The sequence below is a fragment of the Danio rerio genome, chromosome 1 (assembly GCF_049306965.1).
Source record: "Danio rerio strain Tuebingen ecotype United States chromosome 1, GRCz12tu, whole genome shotgun sequence".
NCBI classification, from domain to species: domain Eukaryota; kingdom Metazoa; phylum Chordata; class Actinopteri; order Cypriniformes; family Danionidae; genus Danio; species Danio rerio.
Window position 1 is genome coordinate 60,012,689 of NC_133176.1, and position 11,173 is coordinate 60,023,861.

At 31.6% G+C, this 11,173-nt stretch overlaps 1 protein-coding gene across 8 annotated transcripts; it reads left to right on the forward strand.

Moving 5' to 3' along the window:
• The first annotated feature begins 4,863 nt into the window (after nucleotides 1–4,863).
• On the forward strand, nucleotides 4,864–10,893 carry LOC100334176 (GTPase IMAP family member 4). 8 transcript variants are annotated; one of them, XM_073907139.1, is made up of 6 exons: nucleotides 4,866–5,043; nucleotides 6,303–7,022; nucleotides 7,559–7,645; nucleotides 7,736–7,840; nucleotides 9,318–9,937; nucleotides 10,226–10,768. In XM_073907139.1, exons 1-5 carry the CDS (start codon nucleotides 5,025–5,027, stop codon nucleotides 9,899–9,901), a joined length of 1,515 nt encoding a protein of 504 aa, XP_073763240.1. In that variant the 5' UTR covers nucleotides 4,866–5,024; the 3' UTR covers nucleotides 9,902–9,937; nucleotides 10,226–10,768. The 8 variants fall into 8 exon arrangements, with proteins under 8 accessions (XP_073763248.1, XP_073763240.1, XP_073763230.1 ...); XM_073907129.1 differs by having other exon boundaries at nucleotides 7,724–7,840; nucleotides 10,226–10,569; XM_073907145.1 differs by having other exon boundaries at nucleotides 7,763–7,840; nucleotides 10,226–10,569.
• Nucleotides 10,894–11,173: the final 280 nt, after the last annotated feature.

An 11,173-nucleotide genomic window follows, 5' to 3' on the forward strand; every position in this document is an offset into this window, starting at 1 on the left:
TTTGCTATTCGAGTAGTAATCAATTTCAATTAATAATCAATCATAGTAATCCTGATTTGCATCTGAAGCCTGAGTTTACTGCAGAAATATATTCCAGCTTGTCCTGAACCTGCAGGTGTGTGTGTGTGTGTGTGTGTGTGTGTGTGTGTGCAATATGCCCACTGGCGTCTGTAAATTAAACATGATTGCTTTTGTTTCCTTCTTATAAGAGTGTGAACAACATGCAGCCGCAGGACCAAAGGTGTATCTTGCAAACCCGTCAAACACGTATTTCATTCCCTAAGGCGAAAAGTTGTGACATTGTGTTATTTATTAATCCCTCTTTATATCAAGTGGCCTTAATTACTGTCATTTTATTTAATCTTTTGGTACAATGCACTTCTTATCAACACACAGCTCCTGAAGTGTTTTTCCTTTGTCAAAAATTTCCCAAGCGATGTTTAACAGAGCAAGGAAATTTTCACAGTATGTCTGATAACATTTTTTCTTCTGGAGAAAGTCTTATTTGTTTTATATCGGCTAGATTGAAAGCCATTTTTAATTTTTTATCAACCATTTTAAAATTTCACAGTATGTCTGATAATATTTTTTATTATGGAGAAAGTTTTATTAGTTTTTGTTTGGCGGGAATGAAAGCAGTTTTTACTATTTCATAAATACAATTTGAAGGTCAATATTTTTAGCCCCCTTAAGATTTTCAATTCTTGTTTCTACAGAACAAACCACTGTTATACAATGACTTATTAAACTAGTTAAGCCTTTAAATGGCACTTTACTGAAAACTGTCTTGTTATAGAAGTAGAAAAAAAAAGTCCATAAGTGGTACAATAATATCAGCAATATTGTGTTGTGGCATTGAAAAAAAGAATACAAAAAAAGAGCAAGGAGAAAATAGAATAAACTAATGATATAACAAGTAAATGTGGAGTAAAGGATTTTAACATTTACAAGGGTTGTCTACGTTAGATTCCTTAGAAATCAATCTGACAATTATTGTATATTTCTTATTGGCAGAATAATTTAATATAATATAAAATCATATAATATAATATATAACATAAAATGCTATATAATATACCATAATATAATATAATATAATATAATATAATATAATATAATATAATATAATATAATATAATATAATATAATATAATATAATAAAAAATAATATAATATAATATAACATAAAACAAAATAATATATAATATAATATATTATATTATAATATAATATAAAATAATAAAAAATAACATAATATAATATAATACAAAATAATATAATTTAACATAATATAATATAATATAAAATAATATAATATAAAATAATATATATTATAATATAATATAATATAATATAAATAATTTAATTATCTTAATTAGTAATTTAAATTTAATTAGTAATTTAAATATCTTATATTATAATATATTATATATTTATATTTTATATGAAACATAACATATAATATAACAATGTACAATATAATAATTAAAAAAGATTCCTTAGAAATCAATCTGACAATTATTGTACATTTCTTATTGGCAGAATAATTTAATATAATATAAAATCATATAATATAATATATAACATAAAATGCTATATAATATAATATAATATAATATAATATAATATAATATAATATAATATAATATAATATAATAAAAAATAATATAATATAATAACATAAAACAAAATTATATATAATATAATATAATATAATAAAATATAATATAATATAATATAATATAAAATAACATAAAATAATAAAAAATATTATAATATAACATAATAATATATATTATAATATAATATAATATAATATAATAATATAATATAAAGTAATTTAAATATCTTATAATATATATTTATATTTTATATGAAACATAACATATAATATAACAATGTATAATATAATATAATATAATATAATATAATATAATATAATATAATATAATGTCCTTTATATTACATCTCCATGCTTTTAAAAAAAATGACCGCAAGCACAGGTTTATAAACTAAGAATTTGCATTTGTGTATTACAAATGTAATAAATAACAATTATCTAAATCTGTTGATGCCAGAAATGAATTAAGCCTTATTCACGCATGCAAAATAAACACAGAGGTTGAAAAAACTAAACGTGTGCTTCATCCAGCAAACAGTTATTACCATTCAATTCTTGTTAGATCTGCTCCTTTTTTTGTTTTTTTTGCTTGCAGAGAGATTAAGATCCCAAAGTGCATATATACTTATTAAACTATCTTCAACACAATATCCAGTTGTTGACATTGTTCACTTAAGTAGGTTAACCCTAAAAAGCTAAACACTCACACATTGTCATAGCAATAAAAAAGCTGCTAAATAGCAAAGCGCTCTTTATAATATAGAGGTGTCGCAGCGCCTCCCAGTGGACAATTACAATCAAAACAGTCACAGCTTTGTTATCAGTAGTTAATGGTCAATTTAGGCAGATAACTAAAAGTCAAAGCACATAAATTTGACTATTGTGGCATTTATCATATACATCTACATCATTACAGTTAATATAATATGTTATTATGGAATTAATACATTATAACTCATTTAACTGATAATAAATAATAGTGTTCTTCTTGTATGAATAACATAAAAAAGCCAAGTCATCCATCCATCCATCCATCCATCCATCCATCCATCCATCCATCCATCCATCTATCTATCTATCTATCTATCTATCTATCTATCTATCTATCTATCTATATATCTATCTATCTATCTATCTATCTATCTATCTATCTATCTATCTATCTATCTATCTATCTATCTATCTATCTATCTATCTATCTATCTATCTATCTATCTATCTATCTAAAGTTAGGTTAAAACCAAGCGCACCATTGTATGTCCTGTGAAATTCCCAATAGGTTTGATGTGTCACATGACCCTCTTCCTATTAAAAAAAAAGTTAGATCCAAGATGGCAGACTTCAAAATGGCCACTATGGTCACCACAACCATATGGTGACAAACAGAGCGTTAATATCACCATTCCCATTTTAATAAGGTGTATCCATATAAATGGCCCACCCTGTAGTGTCATTTTGAAATGGCAGAAAAACACAAACCCTGGTAAATATGACACACTAAATGAAACAAACGCATATTCCCTGAGCGCCCCCTGCTGGCCTCTTTAACTCCACTTCCAACAGCAACCTAGTTTTCCCATTTGGTCTCCCATCCGGGTTCTGACCAGGCTCAGCCCTGCATAGCTTCAGTGAGTAACCGGTCTAGGGCTGAAGGGTGATATGGCTGTGGCATCTCTGCTTTAGACAGACCGTGGCCTGCTTTATATCCAGTTTACAACAGATATTGTTCCCATTCAGTGTTTATGCACAGATTTAATTTCAATGATTTTAAAATGATCGTTGATACATACAAGGCAATGAAAGTGCTTTACGCTGATCTGATGCTGCTCTTTTAACTGTTCAGTCAATGCAGCTAAAATCTATGGGAGATCTATGGGCATTGTCTTCATTGGCACCTAAATTGTGGATCTCTTTACCTTCTGATTTTCACAATGCAGAATCCCAAAGTGTTTTTAAATCATCTCTTAAAACGTACTTTATAGCGTAGCTTATATTTAATTTTTAGAACTATTGCTATTAGTTATTAATTACGCGTTTAATATATTTATGATTGCATTTTTTTTGCATTTACCCTTCTATGTATCTTTTACTGCTGCACATTTTGTTTGTCTGTAAAGTGCCTTGAGATGCTAATTTGAAAGGCACTATATAAAAATAAAGCTTATCATCATTATTATTATTATTATTATTATTATTATTATTATTATTATTATTATTATTATTATTATTATTATTATTATTATTATAATAATAAGGGGAATGCAGTGGCGCAGTAGGTAGTGCTGCCGCCTCACAGCAAGAAGGTCGCTGGTTCGATCCTTGGCTCAGTTGGCGTTTCTGTGTGGAGTTTGCATGTTCTCCCTGCATTTGCTTGGGTTTCCTTTGGGTGCTCCGGTTTTCCCCCACAGTCCAAACACATGTGGTACAGGTGAATTGGGTAGGCTAAATTGTCCGTAGTGTATGAGTGTGTTTGAAGGTGTGTGTGTGGATGTTTCCCAGAAATGGGTTGGGGCTGGAAGGGCATCAGCTGCATAAAAACTTACTGGATAAGTTGGCGGTTCATTCCACCGTGGCAACCCCGGATTAATAAAAGGACTAAGCCGACAAAAAAATTGAATGAAGGAATATTATTATAAGTCTTTTTTTTTAAAATATTGTTATTATTATTAGAATTATTTATTTTTGGTTGCAATTCTTTTTGTAAGCACTGGAGGGCGTAATGCTATTTTTGTGCATTTAAGAGCCTGATTACTAACAGGATGAGATGGGTCTGGCTGCAAACTCCAATGCTTTTTAATGCGCTCACCTAACTCAACTCCTCACAGTGAAATCACTAGCTACATTAGGTGCATTGTGTCTCAGTTTGTATCTCCGAGCATTGCAATCTCATCTTGCATCATAAAGGCTGCATCCAGATACTACTTAACAGGATAGCAAGTCAAACAAACTAAATCACATTTGACATGTTTGTTTTATTGAGGTCAATCTTAGATCAATTAATCACTTGACATCAAGTTAAACATCTGAAAAGTCTGCTTTTTTTAATAAATAAACATATATTTTAATAATAAGAGCAGAAGATTTGATGAGCAACTTTTATTAATATACCAGAGTTTGATTCAACTCCAAACATGGCTGGTGTAATATGGTATTTCTATGATGCAGGTTGGTAGAGCTGTAAGTTGAGATCCAGAACACCATACTTGGCAGGAAATTTTTGGGTACGTGTTTGCCAAATAGGTGTGTCTTTACCGTGTCTTGAAAACTGCCATAGTCTCAGGCAGTTTGGAGTCTGGTAAACTTTTCCCCAAAAGGGCTGAAAATGAGGTTGTAATAATTATAAAGGGACTTTAATCATTTTTTTTTTTCACCGACTGAAATAAGGGACAGAAATACAATCATAATGGCATCAGCATATGAAGGTCAGTCTGACATCAATACGTTATATGATACACACACTTTATCTGTGCAGAGCGACACTTTTTAACATCACAATCTGACATGAGGTGTAATCTGTATCTTTATCTGTTGGATTTGATTTGGATTTATACTGCAAGTTGTTTTGACGTTTTAAATGAGTAAGTAGCAGGATGTAACGACACAAATGTACTGCTGTCTATGTTCCCTATTTTAGTCAGAATTCTGTTGTTTGTGAGCGTTAGGTTGTGCTTTTCAGTTGGTTAGGGTGCGGCAGTACATTTGTGTGAGATTACAAAAGCAGAGATTAAATTGAAAGCACTGGGGTTCACAAAAAAATGGAGGTCAAACCTTAACAAATGATTAATTTAGCATTAAAGAAACAATAACACATTTAAATATTATGATTTATTGCTTGACAGCTCGAATGTGTATTTATATATATATATATATATATATATATATATATATATATATATATATATATATATATATATATATATTATATAATTTATAATGTATATATATATATATATATATATATATATATATATATATATATATATATATATATATATATATATATATATACATACATACATACATTATATAATTTATAATGTATGTATATATATATATATATATATATATATATATATATATATATATATATATATATATATATATAAATAATGTATGTATGTATGTATGTATGTATGTATGTATATATATATATATATATATATATATATATATATATATATATATATATACATACATACATACATTATATATATATATATATATATAAATATATATATATATATATATATATATATATATATATACAGTTAATGGCAAAATTTTTCACCCTACTGTGAATTATTTTCTTCCTCTTAAATATTTCCCAAATTATGTTTAACAGATTCAGGAATTTTTTACAATATTTCCTATAATATTTTTTCTTCTGAAGAAATTCTTATTTGTTTTATTTCGGCAGGAATAAAAGCAGCTTTTAATTTTTTAAGCCTATTTTAAGGTCAATATTTTTAGCCCCCTTAAGCAATATTTGTTTTGGATAGTCGACAGAATGATCCACTGTAAAACAATGACGTGCCTATTTACCCTAACTTGCCTAATTAAGCCTTTAAAATTCACTAAGCTGTATACTAAAAAGAAGCATACTTCAAACTTAGAAACAACAGCTCACAGAAGCGTTCAGACATGCTTAACATCTCTAGATAATGACATACCTGTCTGACAGGTAATAAACCTGATGTGAGGATTGTGCTGCTGGGAGTCTGTGGAGCTGGAAAGAGTTCAATGGGAAACGCAATACTGGATGAAGATGTGTTTAAAGAGGGCAGAACGAGAGAGAGTGAGGTGCAGAGAGGAAGAGTAGAAGGCAGAAACATCTCCATCATCGACACTCCAGGATTCTTCAACACTCACCTGACTGATGAAGAGCTGCAGAAGGAGATGATGAAGAGCCTGGATCTCTGTTCTCCTGGACCTCATGTGTTCCTGCTCATCATCAACCTGGAGAACTTCACAGACGACCACAGGAACATTGTGCAGGAAATCCTGGAGAGCTTTGGAGAAAAAGCATTGAAGTTCACAATGGTGCTGTTCATTGGAAAGGAAAAGTTCTCCAGAAGAGAATGGACTCGAATTATTACAAGTGAAAAAGCGCAGAAAATACTGAGCAACTTTAAAGGGAGATTTCATGAGATGAACAGCAAAGCTGAATGTGATTTAAAACACGTCGCAAAACTTTTTAAGAGCATTGATGAAATGGTGAAGATGAACAGAGGACAACACTACAGCAGTGAGATCAAACCGATTAGCCAAAGACAAGAGAAGAACGAGAGAGTAACACAAGGAGAGCCAAAAAGGCTGGAAGCTCAAATAAATATTGACAAGGACATTAAAACTAAAACCAAAGTGGAGAGAATGACTGGTTGCAAGCAGAGTGAAGATCCAGGTAAGCTTTTTTATGTGCAGTATACATATTTTAAATGTAAATATTTTTGTAAGAATAAATTGCCAATGGTTAGTCAAGCATAAGCTAGCTGAAAAAAAATTCAGATATGCTTTTGCAAGCGTTAAATAATAGCATAAATACCATTAATCTCCTCCCATAAAGGTGAGCTGTGAAAGGAAAGTACACAGAGCAACTTTTTGAGCAATGCTGCCGGGCAATTTTGCAGTGCTATGTTGCTTGGCTACTTTCCTATTAAGAATGCACCTATCACCAATTTCCCTACTCTGTGTTTCAGCTGGTTGCCCATATATGACACCATTTAAACATTATTGCTCAGCATCATTGCTCAAAACGCTGCTCCATGTAACATCAGCTTTATATAACCCTAATAATTGTTATACATGTGGTTCATATGACAAATCTATTTATATAAGTAATATCAAATATAAGCATATCAAATAAATGCATTTAAATTAGACACTGTTTGCTTGCATGCTGATGAGTTTTAGATTATTAATACAAAACAATCATGACAGATGCAGTTAGCAGATATTTGCAGAAAGTGAAGGCAGATGCTTCTGTGGGACAGAAAACAGAAGCAGAGAAAAGCCCTAACCCTGGATGTACGTACTAATCTTGTTTACATTTGTAGAATTTATTATAATCGTTTTTATAAATATTACAACCGTTTTCATCAATAGTAAATTCTAAAGGTTTTCGATCAAATGTGATTGGATCAGTGGGTGAAGGCAAATCCATCTCGCAGACGGCCTCAACAGCCGTGCCACTGGATTCAGATCGCACTGCACCGTTATCAGGTAATGTTTCTCATGTGAAATAATGATGCACAAATAATTTCAAACATATATACTGGAATGGGTGGAAAAAAAACAACAAAAAAAAACAAAGGAAAGCAATGCATAGAAAAACAAAATACAAAATTAAGCAAAGCAAAGCAAAACAAAGAAAAAAGGAAAGCAATGCAAAGGAAAACAAAAACAAAACAAAAGCAAAGCAAATCAATGCAAAACAAAACAGCACAGCAAAAGAAAAGCAATGCAAAAGAAAACAAAACCAACAGCAAAACAAGGAAAAGCCATTTAAAGGGAGACAATGCAAACGAAAATTAAGAAAAATAAAACAAAGCAAAGCAAAACAAAGCAAAACAAAGAGAAATAAAATCAAAACAAAACACTGGAAAGCGAGGCAGAGGAAAACAAAGCAAAACAAATAAAAACAAAACAAAGCACAACAAAACAAAGCAAAACAAAGCACAACAAAACAAAGCAAATCAAATCAAAACAGAGGAAAACAAAGCAAAGCAAAACAAATCAAAACAAACACTGGAAAACAAAGCAAAGCAGAGAAAAACAAAGCAAAACAAATCAAAATAAAACAAAGCAAAACAAATCAAATCAAAGCCAATCAAAACAGAGGAAAACAAAGCAAAGCAAAAGAAAACAAATCAAAGCAAAACAAAGAGAATAAAATCAAAACAAAGCAAAACAAATCAAAACAAAAGAGAGGAAAACAAATCAAAGCAAAATAAAGAGAAATAAAAACAAAACAAAGCAAAACAAATTAAAACATAACAGGAAAATAAATCCAAGCTAATTAAAACAAAGCAAAGCAAAGCAAACCAAAACAAATCAAAACAAAACAGAGGAAAGCAAAGCAAAACAAAGAGAAATAAAAATAACAAAACAAAACAAAAAAGAAAAAAAAATCTATGCAAAACAAATCAAAACAAAACAGAGGAAAGTAAATCAAAGCAAAAAAAAAAAAAAAAAAAAAAAAACAAAGCAAAACAAATTAGATGAAAACAATGCAAAGGAAAACAAAACTAAAGCAAAAAGAAACCAAAAACAAAAGAAAAGCAATACAAAAACAAAACAAAACAAAGAAAAAACATAACATTTATTTCTATGTACACAGAAGCTTATTGCAAACTTTGTTAGATTTTTTTTCCACATTAAAAAATAAATGACACCTCATTTTGTGTGAATCACATTTACTTAACATCCGAAACATTCGTCTGTCAATAAATAAATAAATAAATAAATAAGTTAACCGCTTCGGTTAGATTTTCTTCGTTTTTGCATCTATTATAAAATGTTTTGAGAGGTGTTTTGACAGTTCAGAGAAATCCTTGTTTTGGCAAAAGCCAAAAATCAGATTGCTATCAAAATAAAGAAAAAGAAACAAACATTGCTTACTAAGTCTGAACATTTCATTTGAAATGATTAATTTGAAGTGTAAATTTATAACTAACCACCTATATGTTTTCTCCTCTAGAGAATTTGAGGATTGTTCTTCTTGGTAAAACCGGATCAGGAAAGAGCTCAACAGGAAACACTATTTTGGGAAGAGATGCCTTCAGAGTCAGTTTTCTCTCATCCACTCAAACATGTGAGAGAAGAAATGCGGTGATTTCAGGAAGAAACATCTCAGTAATCGACACCCCTGGACTGTTAAACGTCAGGTGGTACAAGCATTTACAGAACAAACTCAAGCAGGATATAGAGAAATACCTGGAGAAGTGTGCTCCGGGTCCGAACGTGTTTCTGCTGGTCATGAGGCCCAATGGCAGACACACAGATGAAGACGCAAACACTGTCAAGTGGATTCAGGAGAACTTTGGAGAAGAAGCTGTTCGTTATACCATGGTTCTGTTCACTCATGTTGATTTGCTGACGGATGAATCTATGGATGATTATATTAGACAAAGTCTGGATCTAAAGTTACTGATTGACAGCTGTGGTGGAAAATTTCACACGGTGAACAATCAGGATAGAAACAATCCGAATCAGGTCACTGAGCTGCTGGAGAAGATTGAACAACTGGAGAGAGAATTTATGATGGTGCTACTTTCAAGATGAGTGATGACTTCCTGTCTAATCCCGCCCCCTTTTAGGGCGGGACCTCCTATCTAAGCCACGCCCTTTTATATGCATTTTTTAAAACATGTTTTTACGATGATTTGATTCTTATCAATTTATTCTTTCATTTATTTTCGTTCAGCTTAGTCGGTCCTGGAGGTCCTGGTGTTCTGCAGATTTTAGCTCCAACTTGCCTCAACACACCTGCAAGGATGTTTCTAGAAAGCCTAATAAAAGCTTGATTAGCTAGCCCAGGCGGGATTGGGGTTGGAACTAAACTTTGCAGGACACCGGCCCTCCAGGACCGAGTTTGGACATGCCTAGCTTAGTCCCTTTATTCATCAGAGATCACCACAGTGGATTGAACCACCAACTATTCCAGCATATGTTTTACACAGCGCATGCCCTTCCAGCTGCAACCCAGTATGGGAAACACTGATACACGCTCATTCACACACACACTCATACACTACGGACAATTTAATTAATCCAGTTCCCCTATAGCGCATGTGTTTGGACTGTGGGGGAAACCGGAGCACCCTGAGCAAACCCACACCAACACGGAGAGGACATGCAAACTCCACACAGAAATGCCAACTGACCCAGCCGGGACTCGAACCAGCGACCTTCTTACGGTGATGAGGCCACAGTGCTGACCACTGAGCCACACCTGATTAAACATTTCAAAATAAATAAATAAATGAAAGAAAAAAAGATGAATACCTTGATTTTTGATATCTGCGTCCTTCCTGCAGGAGGGGATTTTTACAGCTTTTATTGATTTAAATGGGTGTATTTTCAGTGTGAACACTAGATGGCGCTACGCTAGATGACATGTGCTGGAGTTTTGTAAATTCGTCTCCGTTTGATGTTTAAGGCAGTTTAATATGCAGAATGCCTACAGTGATTTGAAAGCACAATAATATTTAAGTTAAATCCTCATTTGGGCATTTTTTATTTTCATTAATATTTCTTTTTTAATGAAATGAGTGGAAAAAAAATGTGTGGGAAAAAAAAAACAAAATTGAGTGATTTTTGAAAGTGTTTGCGTTCCCTCGTAAAACTATTCGACAAACACTTCACTACATACATAACAACCCTCCTGTTTTTGCCGGGATTCTCCAGGAATAAAAATATGAGAAAATATGGAAAATACCTAATAATAGAACAATGGTAAAATACGGGAGAATGCCGGCAAAAAAAAATGCTTACCTATCACTCGTTTTTTTTTTTCCACCCATTTTTTTCTCCACCATCACGTCCCTTCACTAC

Bases quoted from the DNA above. Each gene is read 5' to 3' on its own strand.
- LOC100334176 (XM_073907124.1), top strand. The intron at 7,646-7,723 runs GTACGTACTAAT...TTTCATCAATAG, and splicing joins GAAAAGCCCTAACCCTGGAT to TAAATTCTAAAGGTTTTCGA. The intron at 7,841-9,317 runs GTAATGTTTCTC...TTTCTCCTCTAG, and splicing joins TCGCACTGCACCGTTATCAG to AGAATTTGAGGATTGTTCTT.